Source organism: Anopheles moucheti, chromosome 2 (genome assembly GCF_943734755.1).
Source record: "Anopheles moucheti chromosome 2, idAnoMoucSN_F20_07, whole genome shotgun sequence".
Lineage (NCBI taxonomy): Eukaryota > Metazoa > Arthropoda > Insecta > Diptera > Culicidae > Anopheles > Anopheles moucheti.
In genome coordinates this window covers 46,701,401-46,728,579 of record NC_069140.1, presented here as the reverse complement: position 1 = coordinate 46,728,579, position 27,179 = coordinate 46,701,401, and the positions used below count along the sequence as shown (strand labels likewise).

Below are 27,179 nucleotides of genomic sequence, written 5' to 3'. Positions count from 1 at the left end.
TCATTCAGCCTTCTTTCAATGCCCGTGTACGCAGATTTCGTTCCTCCAGCGACACAGTGCGAAAATGCGTCCATGTACCCGTACAGAAGCTGGAAAAGCGTCCACTTTCTTCCTTCAAACCTTCAGCTACACTCTAACCTTGGCATCCGGTTTCAGCTTTTTTTCTCTCTTCCTGTGCACGAGGATCGGGAGATCCAAAGTTGTAATTCCCGTTTCCAAAGGGCCCTCCTTGGACTGGGCAACAAACAAACATAAAAAAAAATCATGAACAGTGGAAAATTACCAACTCTTCAAGGTGATAGGGAGCGAGATAGAGAGAGATAGATTTATCCGTCGGAAAAGTGGTCCATATCACGATAAACGCACTGCACAACCGATGAAAAGGAAGGAGATGGAAAAAATGGAGAAAAAAGAAAGGGAGAAGAAGCAACATACACAAAAAAGTGCATTCGTTGCATCGTGTTGCACCTTCCACGCGGACGGGAAATGGGCAAAGCATGGCTGGGGCTTGCTGGTATAACTTATAATTTTAATCGATCGAACCTATCAAGATCGCCGTTCCGGCACGCTGAGAAATGATGGGAGGGAGACACGATCAACGCCCTACAATTGCAGGATATGTGCTGTTCCCGATCTTCATCCTCTCCCTTTTTGGCGCCCACGAACTTGAGTTCTGCAGTGCATTTTCCCCCTTTTTCGCATGCCAATTTGAGCGATTGGGAAGCATTTCAATCAACCACGATCACGTCCGTGATTGATCGAAGGCCCTTTTTGCTGTGGAACATATTTCCAAACACAGGATGTGAAGCAAAAATGCTCTTTTGGTGCATCTTTAACGGGAGTGTTCGATACATGCAAAGACATTACTGCCGGGTTTCATGGTAAAAAAAGCACAAAATGATTTTTTGATATGCTAATTATTTCTTCTTACGAAGAACTGGATGGCACACAACTTCGAGGGAAACACCGGGCATGGGACGACACCAGGTGATGTGATGAGACTCGCGTTGGGTGAGTCTGATTCAGAATCATCATTCTGAATGAATCGATCTGAATCTCTATTCCAAAGATTCATGAATCTTAGGAGCTTGTCCACTATGGATCCCTCCTTCACCGCCGGTCATCGGTTGTCAAACTACCATTTTTGATCCACCACTGCACTGATTATTCATTAATATTCTCAGAGTCGATTGGTGATTTGAATGTCTCCTAGCTAAAGGTTGATAAGAATAACTCTTCTTAAAAGATTAATTAAACGCAACACAAGATGAGACGCGTAACGTGACGTAAATCTCTCAAAAAAACATACACACACAGAAAGGATACACGGGAAACAGGGAGCTAGGGAGCCAGGTAGCAGAAAACTGGATAAAATGGTCAACGGAGAAAGGTAAACCGACCCATTCGCCGGGAAAGTGCAAATTAGTAATTAGCGAAGGGAAACGGTGACCAGGTGTCTGTCAGCCAATTCCCGCATCAGCAACCAAATCGGATCTTTACGATCGATTTTGGAGAAACCGATCGCATCACTTAACCGGGCTAGGATCAAAAACCCATCCGAGTGGCCCGTGTGTCCGGGGTTGCGGCTACTTTTTTCTCCAACCAATGCACCCATTAAAACAGCGGCGACTGGATAGACACGCCGGAGTATCGTCCGGAGATTAGAGGAAGAGCCGAGAGGGACAATAATTTATTCCGATGCAAAAGTAGGCTGGCACAACCGGCCACCGTCGCCGGTTCGATAGCGATCCGATCGCTTCGTTCGGCAGGAGGAGGGCGATAGAGGAAGGGAGGGTTGGAGTTGGAGGGGTAGGTTGTGCTTGCTGCCTGCGCTTTCTTGGACCTTGGGCATTCGACACGCGCACGGGGCTCTCTTATCGAACCGCGTAATCAAGTCGGACGGTGTGTGCGTGTGTGTGTGAGAGAGGAAGAGAGAAGAAGCAAAAGAGACGCAAGCAAAACTCGTTCGCCTTTGCGTCGGATGAAAGGCACACAGCTAACTTGTGATGTGCGATGGTATTTTGGGGGTATCATTTTTTTTTTGCGGTCGTCTGCCCATCATCGATGGGCAGTATGAAATACGTACTTTCAAAATCACATATACTTGGGCACAAGTTAAATGACCACAGAGAAGATCGCATTGATCACCTCGCAGATTGGGCGCGGAGACACAAGGGTGTGCAACAACAAAAAAAAACCAGCCAACTTGATTGAATTCAAACCACAAAACAAACGTGTGAGAACCTTTGCGCCCGCAATCACACACACACCACACATTCACTGCCCATTTTGATAGTAGAAGGTCCTGGCAGGTGATCTTTCGACCGATGGACCGAAAGATACTCGATTATTGGTAGGAAAGGCAACAGAACCGCAGCCACAGCCAAATACCGATAAGCCATCCCTATCGACTGTTGGGGAGCTGGGAGTGATCCCGTGGTCAAGTGCAAGATGTTAACCACGCGCGCAAACATATCCACTGTGTGTCCCTTCTTTGCGGCCCGAACCGGGGTGTCTTTTTCGTGGCGAATTCTATCAGCTGTTCTAATTCTGCTCACCACTTTATACACGGCACAAAAACTTTTCTACCCACCACAGCCACACTGACTGGAAGCGATCCTTGCAGCGCTAGGGTTACGGAAACCCGCGCGAAATGTGGTACAACAATCGGTTTAACAACGCGACGGCGTAAATGACGACTAGTGTACACACGGTGATAAAAAAAATGCCACGGCACGGAGCGACTTAGGCGACAGCAGATGAAGCATCCGAGCCGGATGTATGTAAACGGGCTACTAGCGCGCGCGACGAGAACCAGGTCCGAACTCGAATCTCGCAGCTGCCGCTGAATAGTTGTGGATCCACCACCTCAACCCACACCCTCCCATGGCTGCTGGTCGGGTTTTCCCTTCCCGAATACACGCACATCGACATCATCCGCGCGAACCAGGCGCTTTCTGGTTCGGGCACGCACACACGCGCATAAACACACCTACCAACACACGCAGCGGTACGGTTACGCAAATCGTTGCCTACTGTTCGCACCGTGCAGCGAACTGTGGGAAGAAGCTATCTTGCTCTGTTGCTCTTGCCGCGGAGCGGGTGAACCATGCCCCGTGTGCTAACTCGCCACACACACACACACACACCCACACACTCGCACACGCGGCCCGAACAAAACCCGAGCACAGCGAGCCGAACGTTTCCCCCCTTCCCACCGGCACACAGCACGAACGAAGCAACAGAAAAAATGCCACCCTTCGTTTACCGCCCTCAGCAACCCCTAGCCCTTGCAGCGTAACCATGTGCAACGCGAAATATTGTGGGGAGCACCGCGGTGCTTGCCCACAGTTGGCTCCGTTCAGCTGTTGCTGTGTGTACGCGAAAAAAAGCTACGAATACGTAGCTCTCTCATTTGGTGTGTGCTACACAACGTTTTAGCTCTCTGCCCGATGCACGTGTCATCCGCCGGTGGATGATTTGGGCGGATGGACGGGATGCGACGTAACTTACCGCCCCAAGCCAAGGGCGAAAGAAGGAACCATAAGTTGAGAACGTTGCGCACGGTTAGGCTCAATGCGAACGAGACGAGCGTTTGGGGAAGACATATATACCAAAAAAATCTTTGGACAACACAAAAAAATGATCTACTCCAGCAGCCAGCAGCAATTCAGCAATATCAGTTCAGGAATGGTTTGCCCATCATCAGGGGTTGGATCATCAGTGGGGGAGGCAGGCATGGGCGCTAAACATTAGCTTCCGTGTGCGTTACCACACGGACCACTCACTCAGCCAGGCTTGGTTCTATCCATCTACGAAATGGACGCGACGGTAGCTGAATTCGATGAAGAATCGAAACCAATCGTAATATAATTAGTCTGCATTTGCATGCAGATTCGTTGTACATAAACGGGAAAAGATAGAACGCTCGACCGAGCACACCTCACGCAAGAGCTTTTACTTGGCACACGTTCGGGGGGTGGATCTGTGGATGATAAAGCGTATTGTCGATTAAGAACATTGCATTCGTCTTGTTAAAAATTCTTGTTTTCGTCTGCGCACCTGACTGCATCGAGGTCGATCGACGGCTTACTGCTTCCCGCTAATGCCCAATATGGTCTAGATCAGTAATCAGAGCAAGTATTGTTGTTTCGAACGATCTCTAGACGAGGGACATATCTCTAGTTTCATTCTGTATAATTTTGTTGTCTGATTCAGTATCATGAATTTGAATGAACTGAATGAAGGAATCTGAAACTCTAACTCTAGCAGTTGCCAATAAACATTACATCCATCCAGATGTTCCTGCAATTGCTGAACTGTAGACACAATATCCGCCTGATGTCGTTTGACTGGACTGCTGACACGAAATAGGGCGAAAGTCTGCTACAAAGACTCTTAAATTTGTTCCGAAACCATTGCTGACACCAACCTTTGCTTGGTATGGTCAAAGGAGGCCTTCAAATTTGGTGCATTTGGGCCAATTGTTGGCGCCAGTAATTTACAACACGATGACTTAATACTGGGCTCCTAGAGTTGCGGTCCGATGCAAATGAAGCGTTTTTCAATTAATATAAAACCTCTTAGTTCAACGTATTTTTTTTTTTTGTGCAAAACCCGGAACTCAACCCGTACATTGCATCTGGAGCATTTTTTTTTTTTGTTTGTGGTGGGTCAGAAACGGTGAGTGCATTATTTGCAGTAGATGTTGCCTTGTGCCCTTAGGGACGTGGAGTGTTATGAGTGGACATAGTCCGTGTTAATTTGGTACGCCTCGAGCCTAAATTTATTTACAATTTTTATCACCAATTCTTTACATATACCACTATATGGTCATAAATGAGTTATCTTTGTCGCGTAAATTCTCTATTAATGCCTACCGCAACATCGACCTTCGATCCCAACACCATAGTGCGTGCGGCACAACCGACTGGTCGAAAAAGGGCACCGGATTTAAAAATAAAGCTCCCTCCCCTCTCCGTACCGGGATCGATCAAGTTAATAAAGTCTGCCCATCATTGATATTCACACACACGCATAGAAAGGGCTGGCCCATTAAGGGGTACGGTTTGGCCAAAAGGTATTGTATTCAAATGGGGCTCTAGCTAAACTGTCCGTCCGTCTGCCAGCTTTATATTTGCCCTTCAACATTGGAAACCAATCTGTCATACTGAGTGTGTGGGGAGAATTTTTGGGTTTTTTTTTGTAGTTGGTCGCCCTTCGCCTAGCGCGAACACGGAAGAACCGCATTAGGCGTCATCGTCCCTGAAAGGTTCAAGAGAGTCACGAGCGTGGAACAGGTTCTAGTTAAAAATTTTGTTAGTGCGACTATTAGTATCTATCATATGAAAGATGATTCGCAAGACTATTAGCAATGGTGCCTCAGAGACTCTTATATGTGATTAAACATGTGAGATTCGAGTGAAATGAACTGATGCACTAATAATCAAGAATTCTGAGATGCATTAAAATATGTACTATTTTTAGCTCAATATCCAACCAATAAAAAAACTCACCGGAATGCAAGAACTCAAGTCAAGAAAGTTTTCGTATCCTAGGAACTCCAACAGCAGCTCGCCAAAAATTCCAACATACGTCAAGTCACACAGCGCAACAGGTGGCACAGTCCGAAGAAATCCGAGTTGAAATTCGTCTACCGACGAGTCAGTATCACAATCGGGCGTCTCGGATATACTTGTGCCGAATGTCCGCACGAAACTGTGTCAGCGTTCGTCCTGATAAAAACTTCTACCCTGCCGTCGCACAACGGCAACAGCCTGCTCCCCACACTCCACACAGTAGAAAGAGGCAAGTGATAAAGCGAAACAAGGACCAAACTGTGAGCTTTCCGTGGAGCATCCTGGCGCCCGGATTGGTGGTTCGCTTCCGGTTGGTTGTAGCGCACGGTACACTGCGCAAGCACGGTCTATGTACAGCACCGTTACCATCCTTAGCCGTCCTTGTCGGGGGTCGCACACTTATCATACCACATGTTCGATTATGTACCATCGAAAGGCAGGCTTTACGCGATATGCTTATCAACCAACGGCCGACTGCGCCAACCGAAGTTGCAGACCGGTCAATCGAATCAACAAAAGGGATAGAAAAGCTCCCGAGTCGTTTGGGATTGGGAGACACACAGCCGGCATGATTCTTTGCTTTTGGGGATCTTGGGTGTACATTTTGGCCACCTCCTTTCATGCCACTATTGGCAAACCACTCGCGAGGGGCTACATGGTCGTCTTTGTCCTGCAGATATGGAGATATATTAATAAACGTACTCCAAACCAGTCGCGGCCCAATGCTATCGGTTAAAGCTTTTTTTTTTTGTTTTTTATGTCTCCGGGAACGCTTTTACCCCCAATTCAATCTGTTCGGGCAACTTCTTCCAATGTGCTTCCGGTGAGAGTTATGCCCGATATCCTGATCGTGTCAGGCGGCGCAGCTAGGGGGAAAGTTGTGCCCCCCAATTCCGAGAATATTTGTTCGGGCGTACTGATGCAGCAACAAGCACACAGCAAACCGTCCGTAGTCAAATGGACTTTCATCGAACGGATCAGCAAACTTTGCAAATGTGTTCGGTGCCGGATACCGGGGGAAATAAAAAGAAAGAATCTCCGATTGCGTAATAATGGGCCAAACCGTAACGGGAAAGTTCCAACAGCTCGGTGGGTATGAGGATTTGTGCAAGGATGATGATAACCTTGGAGGATTATCCTGATCGAATGGAAACTAATTCCACGTTTATCCGCATACGAACCAGAGAACCGGTTGCGTAGGATGAACACCACGTGCTTTATTGAACAATAGTGAGGTTAGGTTTCGATGACACAGTTTCTCCTGTTGCTCGGATTAAGTTCGCGTATGAAAAGTGTATTGAACGGTCAGGTTAAAACAAATTAGAAAAGTGGAATGTCCATTCAACTAGAAGAAAGAATTCTAGAACAAGTTAACCTATTCTTCAGTCACACGGGCTATTTTCCTCATAATTTAATTGGCACATTTGATGGTGATTCAAAGTCACAACCATTCTCAAAGCTCTGATGAGCGCCTGATTGAGAAACTAATATTTTATAAGTATTTCAACAGGATAATCCCCAAACAATAGTTTGTCAAATGAAAGAAAACAATCCTACCAACATTAAGAAACATTGTTCTAGACACTCTATATAGTTCTCGTCCGGCAAATTCCCGGCACCCAATATCGATTCCGCAACGTGGCGAAGTATTGCACATCGATGACAGCTCGCAAAAATTATTTTCCCATAAATTACCCGTCTCGTTGAATTCGCTTCCGTACGCATGGGAACCGTGTCGACACAGCAGAAGACACATTGCTGCAGACCATTCTTGCTTCCGAACTTCCCCAAAATAGTGTACGGGATGCGTTCTTTGCCGGACGTTCGCCGAATCACTTGCTTGAGTGTTTGGTCTACGAATTGGGGAGGATGTATGCTGGGGCCAGGAATAACTTTCGAGGATTTTTATTTTATTTTTGCAGTTTCTTCGTTCCGACAACTGATGCTCGTTTTAACAGCTTTAGTAGCACCGTGTTCGCTGACTCAAAACTTTGTACTTGCTGATGAGTTTAGTAGAAATTTCACAGTCGAAAACTTTCGCTGCTGGTTCTGGGCAGACAGTAATGAAGAATTTCCGACATTTACGGATAGTTTGTAACACGCGTTTGTTATAGCCCGTTCTCTCCTACCTCATCCCTGACCTTATACCGAAAGCACTAAATGGAAATTCACTTCCCATACATTCCAGAGGGATTGCCAAGCGGAGTGCAAGTGAAAGTATTGGCAAATCCCGTAAGCAATAAATCTTTCATTTTTGTGTGGTGCGGTGAGCAAATTTGTCGCACTTTTGCTGTGCACTGCGAAATATTATGTTTGGTGCGTTTAATCAGTTTAAGTAACTAGCCGAACTGCTGACATGAAGTTAAATAGGGATTAAAGCAAAATGTCTTCTGCGATTCATGTATAAGTGGTACTCACCGGATGTTTGTTGAATAGTTGTACGTTTTAAGAGGGCAGCATAAAGCACTAGCTCATCCGAAGAAAGAAAATGAAGAATAATATGTAATTGCTTAAATTCATCATAATATTTCTGTAACAAACGAATACTTTATCCACATTGCGAACGGGAGCTATTGTTTATAAACTGTACCATACAATGTTGCACGAAACTTGGCAATAACTTTGAAAGCTCTGAGCGGAATGAAAATCAGCGTTACCCTGTTCTGAGATGTTGCCAACGTATTTCAAGAGTTGGCTATATTGAATCCGCATAAGTTACACCACATTTTTATAATATTTACACAAAATACATTGCACGTATGTTCTTGCGAAAACAACACAGGTATTGTATGGAATACTGAACAGGTATTGTGTGGAGTACTGAACTATTTGGTTTATACGGAGCGCCCTACCGGGCGTCCATTAGTTTTGACGTTTCGACCAGAACTGTTCAGTGCAGGGCTCTTCAAGTGTTATTGTAACATAAAACAGCGCAAAATAGCGACATAAACTGTTATGATATTGCAGTTTTTATCAGATTGTTCTCGCGAATATATTAAATATATACAAATACTACATTGATTACAAAAAGCCAAATAATGTAATTTTTGAAAAAGGAAACTATTTCATCAATCAACCAATGCGTACGGAAGACCCCTGTATTATGTCCAGCGGAGATTTTTGTGATTTTTTCTTCCCACGAGAAGAAAGATATGCTGTTGTGTAGCTGCAGCGAAAGTAAATGAAAATTTGAACATTTTCCAAGTGCACAAAGCGGAGCTGCGTTTTTCGTTTTTCCTCCCGTGCGTGTGTGTGTTTCGTGTGCGGTATATTTGTTCTAGGTGTTCGAGTTTTATTTGATAGTGTTACCAGTTTGTTTTAGGCTCACAAAAGGTAGGCGCAACGAGGGGGTGAATTGTTGCGATTGGGCCACAAAATGCGAGGACAGGCGTTGTCCCATGCTCGGTGTTTTTCCTTTTTTGCCTGTAGTTGGCCAAGTTTTGCTCAGGGGCTTGTCGGTATATTGTTATTTTCCACCGGTTCAGTCAACGTGTAGAATTGTACGTAATGTGAAGATTGGGAAAACCCGTTCATGCGTGACAGTGCAGTTGCGGTGTCGGAAAATCGTTCTTCCGGTTCCAGCTAAGCGCCGCGCTCTTTGGCTCACTTTCCGCTTGTCGCCACATGTAGTGGGCGCACATGCGTGTGTGTGTGTGAACGTGTGTTTAGGAGTAGTACGGCCGGAGGAATTAATTTACCCATTTTCTTGAACCTATTACATCGCCCCTATGGTCACATTTTCCATCCAGATGTCATCGGGAAGACCTATCAAATGTGTGGTGGTCGGTGACGGCACGGTGGGGAAAACATGCATGCTGATCAGCTATACGACCGACAGCTTTCCCGGCGAATACGTACCCACGGTGTAAGTGAACGATGTGTCATCATCGCCGTCTGTAAAGATGAAACACGCTTGAAAACATACACTTCGTAGTCGACGGCACATTGATAAGCTTGCTTTCTCTTCATACTCTTTCCTCATGGACCTAGCTTTGACAATTATTCCGCCCCAATGGTGGTGGATGGCGTGCAAGTATCGCTCGGACTGTGGGATACGGCTGGACAGGAAGATTACGACCGGCTAAGGCCACTGTCCTACCCACAGACGGACGTGTTCCTCATATGCTACAGTGTGGCCAGCCCGTCTTCGTTCGAAAATGTTACCTCCAAGTGGTATCCCGAAATCAAACACCACTGCCCGGATGCGCCTATTATTTTAGTTGGTAAGTGTTCCGGAGTGCTTCTCACCGAACCAATCGTAATGATCATTTCTTTAACCGTAGGTACCAAAATCGATCTGCGGGAGGATCGCGAAACAATTAGCGTACTGGCCGAGCAGGGTCTTTCCGCGTTGAAACGCGAACAGGGTCAAAAACTAGCGAATAAGATACGAGCGGTAAAGTATATGGAATGTTCGGCACTAACCCAGCGAGGCCTAAAGCAAGTCTTTGACGAAGCGGTACGGGCTGTGCTCAGACCGGAGCCTTTGAAACGACGCCAACGAAAATGTGTTGTGATGTAGTGTGTGTCCGTGTCCGTGTTTGGAGCCGCGGGCAAATCATTACTAGTAGCTGGTAGATGGACGAAGAGGACGAATACCGGTTAAACAACTCAAACAAAGAAACAGGAAAATGCAAAACGAGCATACATTTAGAGAAAAATAGTGTACATAAGTTTAGATGGCCGCGGTAGCGTGCTGCGAGATGGAATGAAGGAAAATCGACAAAAGCAATTGAAAACAAAAAGAAAAAAAAACAAGAGTGCAAAAACTGACAAGACCCCACAAAGGCGGTTCGAGAGCAAAGTGTGAACAACGATTGCCGCAACGAGTGTGTATGGATGGAATGGCAAATCGAAATCGTAAAACGGTTGATGAATCAAACACCAAACCACACAACAAACCGTAGGAGCAAAAAGCAAAAGGGAGAAAGGGATTCATGCATCGGAAAATCTGATCGATCCGCGTATCGATCCGGTAACGCGAGGTCGATCGTTTCGAAGCGAGCAGTGCGTGTGTGCCATTTTCATTAAACGGTAAATTGAGCTACCTAAAGCGATAACGAATGAATGGAAGTGGGGAAAAAAGAATCAACGAAACAAAAACAACCTACTAAAAGAGATTGAACAGCTACAAAGATGTGACGACCGGTTTGTAGGACACCATTAACGAAACGAAAAAAAAAACAGTGTAGGACGCGATAAGCAATCGCACAAGCAATGAAACAGGGCGGATGAAGGGATAAGGAAGAATGAAGCAACTTCCTTCTACGTTAATGCTTATGACGAAGAAGCAGGAGAAATTTCCACTACCCTGAACCAACCAGCCGAAAATACCTCACGTCAAGTTTTTTTTAAATTTTTTTCCCAATACGGTTCCCTAAATAGTTGAACTCGAGAGAATGGCAGAGAGAGAGAGAGAGAGAGAGAGAGAGAGAGAGAGAGAGAGAGAGAGAGAGAGAGAGAGAGAAGAGGATTGACAAAATCAAAACACAAACAAAAAAGAACCTCGATTGCTATTGAAGGGAATGCGACACAGCATCACGGAGCAGTGTCAAGTAGTAGTTCAAAGATTAGGATCGCTTTTCTAATGATCCCGTTTGTTGTTGAGCAGTTTACCGGGGTTTTTTTTTCTTTTGTCGAGGGAAATGCTTACTTTTTGTTTTTCCTTCGATAGCCTGCAGCAGTAACCAGCAGCAGTGGCGGCAGCAGCAAAATTGGTCACACGACCTGGACAGATTATTTTTGCAATATTAATCTTTACACGCCACAAGCAATCAAAAGAGCATTTTTCAAGGCAATGGACACAAACAGAATAGTGTAGAAAGGAGGAAAGGGGAGACATTTGTATTTAAACAGTGCATCAGCCTTGCACCATCTTCCCAACCGGCGGGTTTTGTGTGTGAGGTTTTTGTTTTTATTCTCCTTACGAAACACCCGTTCCGATTTGTAGCTCCCATCACGCTACTGATGTAGGAATGATCGGGAGGGGAAAAAGGTGAAGGTAACCGAAAGGCACAACATCTCATGAGTAAATCTCATTCCACATCCACATCCATGATATCTACAGAATCGAAAGTATATATATATTTTTTTTAAATTACTAAACGCTGCCTCAAAATGTCTACGAACGCTTCTGTTGTGTAGCTGCGCTTCACGAGAAGTTGAGGGACAAATGGGGATGAAAAGTCATATAGAGCCGGGAGCAGAGTGAGCCAAAGTGTTTTTACTATTTTTACTCGTTTTAGAAATTAAGTGTACGCGCGGAATCTGACCATAGTTTCTTTGTGCCGGTGTTTCGATTTTTTTTAATACTATACATTTTTTTATATACATTTTCTTCCCCTGCGAAACCTACCCACTTGCTCCCCTGTTCGTGTTGGTTACGGGGGCTGCAACTGTGGCGTAGCTTCTGCGACCAGTCCGACGATAGGGAAAACTACCCTACTAACGCAACATAGCCTCTATAGTAGATGAAACCGTAGTGTCTAGTCGCAGGACTCTTGTAGGGATAGGGCTTGAGAGATGAACGAAAGGGGATATGTTTGTCAATATAATACTGCCAGGTATGAAACACCCTTCCCTAAATCGATCCAAACAAAACAAGGGTTTGTGTTTGAACATAGTGTCAATTATTTGCAAATTTTAAAACGCCAAGGAACGTACCACTAAACCAGATCCTCGGTTCAATCGTGTTCGTTCTGCACGGAGAATAGAGGCGAAAGAATCACCATCATATCCTAGTCCTTTGCTAATACACGCATGCACACAATGGCCGATCGGTGTTCCGGTGCCGGTGTCGGTTACGAACACCGATTCGGAAAATCGCGATAAGCCGGAGTGCGGCCGGGGCTGCCATATTGAGTTTTTTTTTATTCTTTTTAAATAATTTTATATTTAAAACAAACGCAAGCGAATGATTTACACTGTATTACTATTACGATTAGGTTGTTAGGATGGATTCCTGAAACGAATAATCTCTCCCCCGCAAAGATGCATTTATCGCCGTGATTTCGGATGTGTTGTAATTTTCGAAAGAGGAGAGAGAGTGCGAGACAAAAACAAAAAAAGTGTAAACATAAACGTGTGATGTAGGGAAATGAAAAGAGAAAGGGAGAGGGAAAGAGAGTTGGCTGGAGAGAGAGAGAGAGAGAGAGAGAGAGAGAGAGAGAAAAAAAAAAGAAACAATAGATTACGCGTGTTCTGAATACAATTCGTTTTGTATTTGATATTTATTTTGCTTTTGATTATAGAAAAGAAAAACAAAACCGAAAGTCTAATCAAATGCCAACGCGACAACAACATTGAACTATCGGGGAGTAAAGAAACAAAAGAAGAAGAACAGAACAATAGATGCGTGCGCGCGCGTCATGATGAGAACAACAAAAGAAAGGAAGGAACAAACAAACGGACGAAACAACGTACTAACATCTTGCATCGCTATACAATAAAAAAAACTAATCCTCGTGTTCTAGTTTCCATTAACCTTTTTGCCGTATCGTGAGGTGTGCAGTTTTGCTTGGCTCTGTGAAAGAATCCCTAATAGATGGCGTTCGAAGAGGAATGCATTCCTGCACTATGGTGGGGGAGAGTATTATGTAGAGTTTTAAGTGTTTCACTGGTTAAATGTGACTTTTGCTTGTCGAAAACCGTTGCCTGCAGATGTTACACAATGTAGGGAGAGTATGTAAAACAAATTTACTAACAACCGTACCATAGGGAGGGTCCTAGTGCTACTCTACCTCTCGTACGCTATTGAGTGCCCAACTGTGCCTCGTCCTTTCGATTGTTTCTCGATTGGATTATTTGTTTCTTTTCTTATGCCCTTAAGGCATAACGATTTAAATCTGACTGTTAGTTTTGTCGTTGTGATCGAGATTGAAACTCGTCAGAGTATCAATTACCGATGTCGTTTCCTTTTACTTATCGCCCTGTTTTCAGTTACCGAAAACAGTGGCGAAGTAATGGTTTGTCTAATCTGTTTGTGTGTTTCTTTTTTTTTAATTCCGTTTCACTCATCTCCGGTTCTGATTTCAAATTTTCTCTCAACTGGGAAAAGATGTTCAGGATGTCGTTTGTGGTTTTGGTCCGATTTTCGTTTGTACACTATCTTCAGGGCAAGTGCTAGAATTCGGAACTAGATTTTGTTCAGTGGGAAGATCCTGGCGGTGTTTGCTTATGGAAGTAACGCTACAAATAGCACAGTTTTTTTGTCTAAACTACAGACGTTTGCACACATGCAAACAAAGCATAACAAATGGGATATCCGTTGTCTATGACGCTAAACTAACTACTGAGAGACTTGGTAACCCTATATGGTCTGCTTAATGGAATGGTTTTGCGAGCCATGGCAATTGGCGCTGGAGCGTGGAAGAGAAGGTTTTAGGTGTTTAGTTTGTACACTGTTTCGGTAAACATCGATTCGCCTTTCGAGATATGTTTCGATTTGTAATAAGCATCCTATGGCGGTTGAGTGAGTTTTCTTACGCGTAATATGGTTTCCAATGTCGTGACTGTTTAATTTTGTAAAGTTTCCCCCACATTCACGCGCTAACCTTCCTTAATAAGTGCGGAATGGTTTCGGGTGTATGGCGCGACCATCCTTTCGTATGAAACATGGGGCCGATTCTAGCTTCTGCACCTTCCGCTCGGGACTCGGTTCATTGGCCACGGACAGTACGATACACTCGGACGGAATCGACAGCGAGGCGGTGAGTGATGCGGTCGCTAATGGAGGTGCTCGTACCGGCTCGTAGTCAATGCTGCGACACAGATCCACCCCGGACACGCTCGCCGTCATCCGGCGCATCGACGAGGAACGCTTATGGTGGCCATGCAAGTGGAAAGGGAAACGCTTGGCGTTAGTTAAACCAAACACACGCAACCTCCACCGATTTTCGGTGTGTCGGTGAGTTGGATGAAACCTCTTCATGAATGTGCTGTTCTTAACATCCTTTTATTTCTCCCTCTAGGCGAGGCAGTTACAAGCTGAATATGCAAAATGGCAGTAATAGGGTGAATGGTGCTGATCGAATGAACTACTTACTCAATACGCTCACAACCGCTACACTTACTGGGGACGTACCGGTTCGATCGGAATACAACATGCACTTACGGGAGCCATCTTTGCAAATGAAAGCCAGAAGGAATTACGGTATTACGGAGCCGTCGGAACTGCCTTGCGCGCGGGTGTATGTGCGTCGGGTATACGTGCGTGGTACCTAGTACCGTCAAACGCAATACTGAGGGGGTTTCCACGTTTGGAGTGGATTTTTCCGGCGCTATAGTGCGAACGCAGTTAGCTCGACAACCGGGCACAACAACTCTACACACTACGGCCTTTGCGTTACTTTGCGTTAGTGCACTGGGGAAGACGACGCAATAAAGGAACTCGATGTACGGAACTGAAACGACTATCAGCAACTTGAAGTGAAGGCAGCACTACATTTCGGCAATTAGAACCCCCAAAAAAACACGCAATTCGGTCGCAACAATCCCCCGCAGGAGCAGGGAGGTGAGAGCGTTCAAACGATTCACACAGACGATTATCAGTTTTCCGATCGATACACGTTTATTACCCAATTGGAATATTCATTTTGATTTAATCTTTTTTTTTTGGTTTTGTTTTACTTCATTTGTATTGTTTTTCCTTTATGTATCATAGTAATATATCAAGTTTGGTTTTTGTTTTTCTACTCCATCAGGTAAACTTTTATAGTTTTGTTTTTGTTTGTCTCTAATTCGCCTTAGAACACGTTCAGCTTTCCGTTGACCATCATTTATCCATTAGGATTTTCACTGTTTTTTGTTGTTGTTGTGGTTGTTGTTTTCATTAACTGTATTAATGCTGTGTTTTTGTTTTTTTTTTAGCATTGCTGACATGAATCGGATACTTTCATATATGGTTTAACTGCAACCCATCGAAACCCGGTTGTCAACGGGACACGTGCTAGTTGCGCTGTCTATCGTTCGTTTCTTGCAGTTACGTATGTTTGAACTGAAATCGACAATTGTAATATCCCATTGTTCTAACAATTTGATAGAATTACGGTAATGGTAAACATTAGTCTTCGCTATGCGCTATAATGGCACCGAAAGCAGCAACGCGAAGCATAGCAAACGATTAAAAGCGAAACGTGTGCGAAAATCAGATTCAATAATCTTTTAAGCCAAAGCACTGGGACTTAAGCGTTAGAGTTTTATATACTCTTGGCAAATGAGCCTTATTGCCTTGATTTTCGCTCACGCTTCGTTTTTAACCGTGCCGTGGTTACCATTTCGTTAAGCTATTGCGTGAACGCGAGCGAATCAGTGTAGAAAAAAAAGGTTGAGATTATATGAACGTTACACTAATACTTGATATATGCGAATGGTTTTACATTGTAAGGTGTATAATTTAAGATAATGTTACAAAACGAAACCGATAACTGTATGATCATTTAGCACATTTGTTTGTGATTCCGTATTGAAGCTATTTTGCAAAATGGTACTCAAACATTACACTGCAGTTCGTACGTTTCTGTGTCTATGGTTTACTATTTCTTGTAATACTACCGGGTGTTTTTTTAGTATACATATCGGTTCCAGTGTCTACTGTGCTCTTTGTTTGTAACGCCTTTTCCCACGCTTATACTGGGAAGGGAAAAGGTTTCGAATGTTTTTTTTTTTGTTAATGTGGTGATGTTTTATGTAAATATTAAATGGCTTTTGCTCGTGCCTATTGCGCTACAGAATGTGCTTAACGAAAGTAAGAGGAACGCACTGCTTTACGATACAAATTAAATAACACATTATTGAACAATGATTGGCCAATGAACTAGATAACAAACAACAGTAGCAAGGTGTAAAACGAAGTTATATAATTTTTTTCGCCGCACAGCTGTCAATATCGATGCTTGGCTTGCTCATATGTGGAACATATGGCTAAACATAATGCTTAAGTCAAGTCTTCACAAACATAACGCAACCGTGTCCATAACGTACAACGAAACAAACAGAAACGTTTTTTTCCAATTTAGAACGGGATAGGAGTGGTTGGCTGCAATTAGAAAATAGAAGAAACAAATGTGAAAAGATAAAATTAAAATAATATTGAAAAAGACAAAATAGAGTGTAAACGAAACCAAAACAAAGGAGCAAACGAGTTAGGCAAAGAGAGGGTGTCAATTTTGTAGAAAGGAGCTCAAAAACACATAAAAACGCGCATTGCCGCACACTTTCATTCAGTAAACTAACAGTTGAGCAAAATAGAGAGGAAAAAACCAAAAGAAACACAAATGGAACAGGAAAAATCGCCGCCGCCCACACGCCGGTGTAGGAGGTTGGGCATGTGCAGCAAGAGCGACCGAATAGTGCCTACTGGGCTACTACTACTACTGCGTTTAACCCGCCCATGATCGGAATCCGGGCGACAGTCTAATGCCCGTGCGGCGCAAAAGCAGCAGTAGCTGTGCGTGCGCGGATAGGCTGCGGGTGGGCACAGTGCATTTGCAAAGCATCTACTCCAGCTCGGCTTCGGTGTTGCTACTGTAGCTGCATTCTTCCGTTCCATCGGGCTGTGAAATTGATCCAAAACACATTCACGGTTGATCGCATTAGTAACACTCGCACGGCAAAACAAAACAACTACACGGGACGGAAATTCGTGGTAGGGGATCTGGATATGGCATAACGTTACCGACGGAAGGAAGACGACTACGGACGAGAGTACGATCGTTCTATGTATAAATATATATATGCGAGTAGGAATGTATCTATCGTTACAACATTGCTCAAGGTGAATGATCACACTGTTACACTTCAAAAATCCAAACCAAACCACCAAACTCTAAACACGCGTGGAAAAAAAACAATGCTCGTTCAGAGAGATAACTTACGGCGACGCACGCCTCACGCTAAGGCCCTTCAGCTAGAAGTTAAACAGAGCTCAGGAAGGAAACGGTAGCGCTCACCGGGGTAGCCTACATCAGGCCATGCTAGAGCTGTGTGTTCTGTGTCTGTGTGTATGTGTGTGGAGAGCTATGGAGGGCTATGCAGGGCTTTGGAAGGCGATGCTGCTTGTACGGCCGTGGACAAGAGTTCAGCTTAATACTAATAGAATTTGTACAGATAGTCCTACGGGGCGTGATCGGTGTGCGATCGTTGGAAAAGAGTAGAAACAGATTGGAACAAACATTTAGAATTGAGTCGCAAAACCAACCTTACAATTAAACGCGAAAGAGATTGCTTAAAGTGAAGTTGCTTTGTGCCAATTGCGTTCTAACTATGGGAATTTTCACACTACCTACACGCGTGAGGAAGTTGCACACGAGTCCCTACAAAGGTCCCGACATTGGCATATACACGCAGCGGTCAAGAAAATCGCGATAAAGGCAAGGATAAAATGCGCACTACAACCAAGGCTACCATAAACCATAACGTGGACGGAAGGATACGAAAGTAACACAACGGTACAAATATATATATATTTAGCAAGTATCGCGGCAAGTCGAAACCAAACTACCAGGCATTGTTGGGCATTGTTTTGTGTGGAGCTTTTGCTTTGCGCTTTGCACCGAACAGGCCGCGCGGAACGGTTTGCGACGTCCGCTTAGCGCGATCAGGAGAGAGCACATAGAGCGCGCATGTGCAGCGGAGACGACGTAGCGTACGCCTGTGTGTGTGTGTGGAACCCTTGATTTTTTTTTTGGTACAGGAACCATCACACCACGCGGCGCCACCGTCTTACTCGAGCAAGTTTTCCGATGAGCCCGTGCCAGACTTTACCTGTGTGGAAGGACTTGGCGTGATCGGATGCTCGATGTTCTTCAGATACTCCTTGTCGTCGAATATTTTCTTATCGCCACCGCCCGGCTTATGTTTAAGGTTGTCCAGCGAACCGATCTTACTTTCCGCCTTGATGTCTAGCTTCTGGTGTACGATCTGTTTTGCGGTGCGAAATCAAACAAATCGAACGGGAAGGTTATTCTGTGTACCGTCGGGCAATTGAAGGTACCATTACCGGAGACCCTACCTTTATGTCACCGCCACCCGGTTTGTACGTAATGTTGTCCTTGGAACCAATTTTGGGCTTTGCCCTCTCCTTGAAGTCGGTCTTGATCGACTCGATACGCTTGTCGCCACCGCCCGGCTTGTGACTCGCATTGTCCATCGAACCGATCTTCGGCTTTGCGTTCCACTGCAGCTTTGTGCTTATAATCTGCACGCGAAGAAAAGAATCGTGTTGAAACGGACACCCATTTGCAAGGTTGCAGGACATTGCAGTGCACGTACCTTCTTATCGCCACCCTTCGGCACGTACGCATCATTTTTCGCCTCAATCCGTGGTGCCGCCTTTATGTCGACTTTCTTCGTTTCGATCTTCACATGGCCACCGCCCGGTTTGTGGCTGGCGTTTTCCAGCGACCCAATCTTCGACTTGACGACCTTCAGATTCGGAGATGGTGTCCCACCGACTTGTATTTTGTTCATTGGTACTTCTGTGCGGCACGAAACAAAACAAAAAACGGCAAGAAAGTGGCCACAGCACATTAGCATTTCAACGGCAACAAACACACGGACACACTGCACACGGTGCTTACTTTTAATTAGCGGCTGCTCGGAGGGCGTTTCCGGTGTTTTCGCGTTGGCGCGCTGCTTCGAGGTGCTCCGCGATCGGGTTTCGGACGAAATGTTCTCCGGTCTTCTGGCTAGTCCCGGTATCTTGCTCGGTGACTTCAGTGGCGACGCTGGCGATGCTAGCGCATTGGGACGATCCTGTCAAATGGTCGCGAAAAGATTAGTGACACACTCGTTACGGTACGGGACCACCACTCCCACCCTCCCACATCCCCCATTACCCGTCCCATACCAATCCTCCCCGTCCCTGTTCATCACGTGCCGTTTACTACCATCTTACTACCTTTTAAAGCGATATATTGATTGATCGCGTTTCAATTTCGCGCACTGGGAAATAAAAACGTTTCGGAAGCCGAGAGCGCTACGACAAAATGTATTAAAACAAACTCAACCCACGCTCGAGCATCCGCACCAGTGTGTATCGCACCAGAAGCATCAGAGGAAAGAAAATGTATGTTTGTGCGCCCCCATTTATGGAACCTACCAGCGGCTTCTGCAGCGGCATCGCAATGGTATGATCACGGCTACGAATCGAATGTTCGTTCGTCACCTTCGGCCAAATGGTTTAGGGGGGGTCGCGTGTTGTGGTTGTGCCGCGACAAAACTTCCTAAACGGTTCGGCAAACAGTTACCGGAGCGTTCCGGGCCAAACGATCCATTCATCTGGGAAGTCTTGCGAATGAGTCGCGCGCATAAGGGGTAGCTCACCGGTCGCCTTATAACTGACTAGCGGTGCGTAACTTGTGGATGCGATCGATCGTTGTTAGCGGATCGATTCTACACTCTACACGGCATCTGCCGTCTGCACTGGGGGAAACCTTCTTGAACCTTCTTTCCCTCAGCGAATGGTAAGCCGAAGACATCGCTCTGTTTTTGGCAACTTTTAACATCATAATCTACCGCCCGGTTGGCACACCCGGCTGCGCTTTTTTATGGTATCGTTTTCGACATCCACCATCCCGAAGGTCTATGTCGTGCCCTCGACAAAAACTAATGTATCCAACATTCGCTCCCCTGGGTTGCTGGAAATTAGTTCAAGGCGAGCTTCTTCGGCTAGCAAGTAGTTATTGCGTGCGCTACTACCGGAAAATGCATGGGACGAACGATCATCATTTTTCCCCGAACTGATCGTTGTTTATTTTTACACATCACGTATTATTGGCTGGGTAATTGTGGTGTTAGTGGCAATGGCAAGTATCTATTCTAGTCAATCGCGGACTACCGTATAATCATAAATGGTATAGACTAGAATTTACTAATCCATGACTCATAAGAGATTAATGGACTTTGAAGAAGAATCTTTAAAAGAACGACCTTCTAGACATCGAGTCATTAATACTATTGAGTAATAATAAGATAGATAAAAGCAATTCAAATGAAAGATAGCCACTCTCAGGGCCCTGCGCAATTCTCATGACATGTTTGCCACCAGTTTACCTGAACTTGGTCAAACTGAAAGTCTGCAAAAAGGTGAATAAATTTACAATCAACAAAACTCTTCTGTGTACCTATCTACTTCTAGTTTTCTCGAGGTGTACTCTACTAAGTTAATAGTCAGATAAACTTCAGATAACTTTTTATAATCACTTCCAATGATGATCAAGTTCTTTAACCAGGACTTGTCCCACTTTATCAACCTGCATCAAGGTCTAGGTTGAGTTCGATATCAGCAAGTTCGATAAGGAGACCTACGAACGAACTTATGCCAGAACATCAAGAGAATTTGTGGAGTTGGTACAATGCCCTTAGGTGCATACAGTATATGTTAACTAAAACAATTTCTCCCAAAACAGAAAAAAGTGAAACTAAATCGAACATTTCTAGCTCCAGCACCTAAACAGACTCGTGAAAACTTTACAGGGTGTTCAGTAAGCTCGAATCGAAATTTGCATCGTCAAGAACAAGTAATTATTGTTGTGCCATGCTTATGTTCTGTTCTGGTATTTTTGTCTTAAACGTGTACATATTAGCTTTAAAATGTGCAAGAAGTTGAATTTCTGTCCGTTATTGTTCTTTTGGAGGGATCAGCACAAAGAGGTTGAGTCGAGTATAGAGTTACCTCTTTTAGAACGGTGATCAAGAATTCCTATTTTCGAACTGTTAATGTTCGTGGTGCAGCAGCCACATGAAGTGCAACATAACCAAGGGTAGACTCCAATGTGTATCGTCCGAAGTGCAGTCTCCTAACATGAACACAACGGAGATGAGCGCTACGTGTTCCAGCAGGATGGTGCACCCGAATTAGCGGGATTTTGGTGAAAAACCTGTGATCGATGAACGATTTAATCGACTTTCTGGACACAACTTTTTGGACTTCAAGCTTCTCGGATTTGCATTCTATTGACATATTGTTTGGTTCTGTATGATATCGATTCTCAACTCTCATACAAGGACAACGATTTGGACCTGTTCTAGGTGGTAATTCTCAAATTTCGGACAAAAATCCTATGTAAGCCGTGCGAATCACTAATTTCTGGTTCGAGTAACATGTGAAGCTTCTGAAATATTATGAAGTACCGGGTTTTCCCTAAAGCTATGTTGTAAACGTTCTGTATAAACCTAGCTTCCAGCAGAATAAACCAGAAACAGCAAATATCAAATCTACTTTTTGAATCAAATTTTGAAAATGAACTTGAAGTTGAACGCCCTTTTAAATATTTGAACATTCATATTGAACACCCTGTATATTACCACACGGACTATATATTCTCTGAACCGACTCGTGAAATCTGTACTTACAGACAGATAAGGTGGTACGCAAACCAAGCCCGAGCTTCAAGGATTCCCAAAGAACCTAGTTGAAGAGCCTCCAAGAATCGCTTTGAGTTTATGCAAACAAACTCCATTGATTTTCCAGCAAATGCGGTGGAGTAAAATCAGTCTTTCGAGTATAAAGACTAAAGCAGTTTTGAAATATTCCGACAACGACTTAACTAGCTTCCAAATCCAAGCCCAAATAAATAGACATCATCTGCAGAACGGAAAGCTCCACCAAGTCTTCAACAAGTCGCGTGAGATCTCCGGTGATTGCTGCACACTAATTTTACTCAAAATTGCGGCAACTTGCTGTACGCTGACAATTCCTTACATTTCTTAACCGCTTTCGCAAATGAATTCAACAATGTTCATTGCAGCTCGTAAAGTAACATTACTGTTCCACGTTGCAGAGCAACATGATAGCAGCGGAAATTGAGTATGACCATATCCGCAAGGTGAACATTTCAGCGAGCCAAACATTTCCCCGTGACTTTGCCGTGCTTACGTGAAAACAAACCCTCGACAAACTTTGTCCCGAGGCGCAAGATACACGCGCGGCAAACAAAGTAAGCGCTGCTTGCCCAGGAGGAACACGCAATTTGTGCGGGAAATTAAAAAGAAATTGCTTTCTCCATTTTCTTGTACAATCCTTTGCACGAAGCTTAGCATAAGGTAGTGGTTACGCCCGGTGGTCCTATGTTGCGTGCCCGGTTTGGTATGCCGATGCCGATGTAAAAACTTACCTTTTCCTGAGTGTACTCGTCAACGCCGCTATCGTTGTCACCTTCTAGAGCGCGATTCGCCAATTAGCAAACGGGGCGGAATGAAAATGAGAAGGAAAAGGACATTAGTAACGGAAGCGTTGTGCGGTGGCTAATAGTGGACTTTGGCCTAGAAAGGATGTTCTTGAATGAAATCGATAAATGGGTTGGGTATGATCTGGTCGGGGGCTTACTGTGATCGGCCGTTAAAGATTTCGGTCCAGTCCGGACCATGTGCTGCTGTGGCGGTCTCGATCGTGAGTTCCACTCCTGGGACCCTTCTCTGGCACCGCCGTTCGGTATCTGGAAGGTAACTTTGTCCCCCTCGGAACGACCACCCGGACCGGTCGCCGAAGGGCTTTGCACGTTGGGACGGGTTCCAGGTGGTGGTTGCAGCTTGTACTGTGGTTGACCGGAAGCTGGCTTTGGCCCGGGCCGATAGCTGAAGTTCTCGTCCGTGTTCGCTGGCGACAGGGACTGTTGACTGCCGGGCGAAGGTGATTGGGTGGGCGATTGACCCGGCCGGGAAGGATCCTTGTTGATAAAGTCCTTCAGCGCATGAAGCGGCCTGCCAGATGCACTGTCGAGCTCAAACTCGTTCGAACCGGGCTTACCGTAGTTGCCTGCGACGGATGGCGGTCGGGACGGAATCGACTTCTCCCGCTCCACTCCCGTCGCCGACGGTGGCCCGGGCATGTTAAAGTTACGCGAAGGAGCTCTCGCGGGATTGGGACTGTTCAGCGCCGAAGAGCTGTCCGCTGAAACTCGCCCAATCACAACGTCCTCATCATCGTCGACCGACGGAGTCGCAGATGATGGAGGTCCTCCAGCTATTCCACCCCCTGGTCCACCCATGTCAATGCCGGACGGTGGCCTGCTCGGATCTCCCGGCCCCATGGGACGGTTGTAGAAGTTCGGTCTCATACCCTGTGGAGGTCCAGCGGGGCCACCCACTCCTCCGCCGCCCTGCATGGGCATCGGTGGTCTGGGTCCTCCCATACCCGGCAGCATTCCTCCGCCGAGGTTCGAATTTTGGGGCGAAATGGTTGGCCGTGGGCCTCCCATCGGGTTGGGCGGCCGGATTGGAGGCGGCTGCCCCATCATGGGTGGACGTTGCATGCCCTGGGCCGACGGAGGTCGCGGTTGCATGCCTGGCTGCATCCCAGGAACACCAGCGCCCGGTGGCATTTGTGGCCGCATGGGCATGGGGACGCCTGGTGGTTGATGTGGACCGGTGTACATACCCCCCGGGCGGGGTGGCTGTGGTTGTGTGGGTGTTCCCGTCCGCGGTGGACCAACGTTGACCGGGGGCCGCATCATCTGTGCCCCGGGGGGCATACCGGGATTGGGTCGTACAGGGTCCATTGCGTAAGGGGCCTGCTGGAGGACGATGGGCTGGCGGAGTGTAATCGGTGCCGGATGGACGGCGGCAGGTGCTGCTAGGTCGCGTGGATGTTGCTGAAGCTGTGGTTGCTGTGCCGGTAGCAAGGGACGCACGAGTGGAGTCTTTAGCGGTGCCGCTGGGGCAAACTTAACCTCGGCACGGGGTTCAGAAGTAAAGCGGACCTGCTGCGGAGGTTGGGATGAACGTGCCGGAGGTATAGAAACGGGAACAGGCACGGGGACAGGTGCCGGCGTCGGTACAGTCGCGACGGGCTGTGGACGCAGCTGAGAGCTAACCACACTGGGCGCATAAAGGTTTGGCCCACCGGTTGCTGACGGTTGCTTTGAAGGTTCGGAGCCAGAGATACTCTGTGACATAAGACATAGAACAGGCTGGTAAGCATTATACAAGACAGTAATAGACCATCGATGCTGCTCGAAATTGCAGACGCCTAAAGGGTGTTTAACCTACCACCCTTTTCGTGTAAAGAGTTTATAGAAAATAAAAATGAAAAGGTTTTATAGAAAACAAAAAAGTCGTCCAAAAACGCCCTCTCTTACGCCCAGGTACGGTTGTTGTAACTCACGCGTTCGCTTCGCCCACCCGCCTGCTTCGTTTGCAGGTGGCTTAACTCCATCGCTTGCTCAACTCCATCTGACACGTAGCTTACCGTACGCACGTCCATCTTTGACGCGAACAACCCAGTGTACACAGACTACAAGTACACCCAGCCACTCAGCGGCTCAGACAATCAGATCGCTTCGTACTGCGGACTGAAAGGACATAAAAAGGACCTGGCTGTGGTTTCCGGTTCGATTGTCACAAATCCTACCCTAGAAGCGTGTTGCCCTTGAGTTTCTTTATACACACGTCCTGTACACAACGCATCAAATATGCTCATGCACTTCACACATGATGTGCCTATTGGGCTTTGGTAAATTATTTGGTGGCCCTGATGTCCGGTCCGTGGGACAGATTTGGCCGCTAGGTTTGGTGAGGTGGGATGGAACGATCAGGCTTTTTTTGTGTTCGTACCCGGAATTATTGTTTTCCACGTGTTCCACCCATCGGCATCCATTCCGTTTTGTATAGCTACGGGAAGGTGGTGGCAAGCGGTAAGGGACTGCATTTTATGTACAATGCCTACAACAGGGCAGGGTGTCTAGAGTGTCTTGAGTGGGTATAATCCGTGATCCACCCATCCCGTGAGGTGGTTTGTTCTTTTGAGCGGTGAAACTTCCTCAATATCGTATGCTCGCTGAACAGCAGAACGCATTGGAGCTAGAGGAGCTAACCTAGAGTACTAGCTGCGGTGTATAACAGTTTCGTGTTATACACTAAAGTTGGTGTAGTAAAAAGGAGGCTCATGTTACAGAGAAAAATGAGATAGTTCTAGTTTCCGAAACAATCTACATGTGAAGAGTAATTAATTACTGGAGTAGTTGTCTACTAATGAAATGTACAATAAGTTGTATAACAGATAGAAGGGAGTTTGTACAAGTACACGAGTTGTCCGCCTGTAATGCTTCAACAAAGTTAAAAATCAAGCAAGTCAATATAGTACAACCTAATGCAACACAATTATTTACACCTACAGAGATCTTTACACAATCTAGGGAAAATAGTATCGCCGGTGTGTCACTTTCTTACTCCGAAAAACTGTTATACGCATGTGATTTGAAATGTCTGTTTTGCGTCACAAGTATATTGGCAAGTTTTCATGGCAAGCCTACATTATGCCTCGACAAAGAAGGATCGTTAGTATGTTTCCTAGTAGTTTCCTACATTATTGACAACGCAATGAGGAAACATTCTGGCTAGAGTGGATTAAAACCGATAAAAAGAGACGCTTAATGCCTCTATTTGCAGTAACATATATTTCGACGCCCCACCTAATACGATGTTTGGCGCATCGTATCGCAACGCACGTGATCCTAATCGAGAAATAATGGAAATATCAATCACATCCTCAGCAAATATTCAACCAAACCGGGGCCGGTTGATAGCCCTGTCCTGGGTGTTGAAATATTTAACGATAAGACCGCAATAAGACGGCAGGCGCACACACACCGCAACCGATGTTCCAGCCACCGTATTGACGTTTTGATCATTAGTTCTTACGGCGGGCGTCACGCCACCGGACCGGAGCGTGGAACCGTAACCGATGTACCGATGTACACCGTGTCCCATGCGCTTCGTTTGGGTTTGGTTTCGTCGACCTGGTTGGCACCTGCCCGCAAACATATATATCATCTCGCATCCACCTGCCACCCAGGCAGATCCAATCCGGACTGGTGGAACGTGCATCGACATTGCTTTTTGTTTTTTTTTTTTGGGGGGAATTAGGGGACACGATGGCATGCAATCCCAAACCGAAGACACAGTATAGGTGGCCCTAAAGTTTGTCACTTTTTGCTCCGTTTGTTGGCCCACCTACCCCCGACGAATCGTACTACAATCGCGAATGATATTCGCGAAAAAAGTATATGGATGGATATTGTTTCCTTCGAAGGACAGCGGAATCGACGAACGTTCGCTCGTATCTTCGGGAGCGTCTCAAGAACCACCACCAATCGACCCGGATACCCGGGTTGCGGTCGTCCCCATCGTCCCCCCGTGGGGTCCGTGACTGGTGTATGTTTGATCAATTGAATATACATAAAATTTATGCAAAGTGGAAGTCATATTTCTATGCGAGATAATAAATGCTCACCGGCATTCGATTTCGGCCCCATCTAGGGCCGGCCTTCACGATGGTGGGCGTAGAACACTTTTGCCAAATAATAGTACCCGGTGACACGCCACCCTGCCTTATGGTGGTGCTTTCTAGGGGTGGTGGTGGGGTGTGTGTGTTGGGAGGGAACCGTCACTGTTCCACTCCAGAACATAAAGTAAATACTTCTTTTACGAGGAAACACACGAAGGGGGCCACCCTCGTGTTTCGCAATGTGATCTTGCCCGATAGATCCTTCCACCCCTTTTGCATTACTATCCTTGCTGGCCCGTGCTGTCCGTGGGGATGGTAAAAGTAAACAAACAAACAAAAAAGACCAACATGTCCCGAAATATGATGAGCGACCTCAT

At 45.8% G+C, this 27,179-nt stretch overlaps 3 protein-coding genes across 3 annotated transcripts in view; 1 reads left to right on the top strand and 2 right to left on the bottom strand.

Moving 5' to 3' along the window:
* LOC128299111 (forkhead box protein O) overlaps window positions 1-2,738 on the bottom strand; it is a 69,896-nt gene extending 67,158 nt beyond the window's left edge. The window contains exon 1 of the mRNA XM_053034976.1: window positions 2,594-2,738. The gene's annotated coding sequence lies outside the window, so the exon portion shown is untranslated. The remainder of the gene's footprint in view (window positions 1-2,593) is intronic.
* A 5,984-nt stretch (window positions 2,739-8,722) lies between these two features.
* Window positions 8,723-12,738, top strand: LOC128298588 (ras-related C3 botulinum toxin substrate 1). Its single transcript, XM_053034357.1, has 4 exons — window positions 8,723-8,912; window positions 9,329-9,444; window positions 9,570-9,802; window positions 9,863-12,738. Exons 2-4 carry the CDS (start codon window positions 9,329-9,331, stop codon window positions 10,099-10,101), a joined length of 588 nt encoding a protein of 195 aa, XP_052890317.1. The 5' UTR covers window positions 8,723-8,912; the 3' UTR covers window positions 10,102-12,738.
* A 2-nt stretch (window positions 12,739-12,740) lies between these two features.
* LOC128298587 (microtubule-associated protein tau) lies at window positions 12,741-24,780 on the bottom strand. The gene is made up of 8 exons (XM_053034356.1): window positions 24,682-24,780; window positions 22,906-24,463; window positions 22,694-22,737; window positions 19,157-19,331; window positions 18,849-19,054; window positions 18,589-18,774; window positions 18,342-18,497; window positions 12,741-14,397 (listed from the first exon to the last, which is right to left on the bottom strand). Exons 1-8 carry the CDS (start codon window positions 24,778-24,780, stop codon window positions 14,137-14,139), a joined length of 2,685 nt encoding a protein of 894 aa, XP_052890316.1. The 3' UTR covers window positions 12,741-14,136.
* Window positions 24,781-27,179: the final 2,399 nt, after the last annotated feature.

Bases quoted from the DNA above. Each gene is read 5' to 3' on its own strand.
- LOC128298587 (XM_053034356.1), bottom strand. From the start codon at position 24,780: ATGGACGTGCGTACGGTAAGCTACGTGTCAGATGGAGTTGAGCAAGCG. The intron at 19,332-22,693 runs GTAAGTTTTTAC...ACCATTTGACAG, and splicing joins ACGAGTACACTCAGGAAAAG to GATCGTCCCAATGCGCTAGC. The intron at 18,775-18,848 runs GTACGTGCACTG...CTTCGCGTGCAG, and splicing joins CGAAGGGTGGCGATAAGAAG to ATTATAAGCACAAAGCTGCA.
- LOC128298588 (XM_053034357.1), top strand. From the start codon at position 9,329: ATGTCATCGGGAAGACCTATCAAATGTGTGGTGGTCGGTGACGGCACG. The intron at 9,445-9,569 runs GTAAGTGAACGA...TCATGGACCTAG, and splicing joins GGCGAATACGTACCCACGGT to CTTTGACAATTATTCCGCCC. The intron at 9,803-9,862 runs GTAAGTGTTCCG...CTTTAACCGTAG, and splicing joins TGCGCCTATTATTTTAGTTG to GTACCAAAATCGATCTGCGG.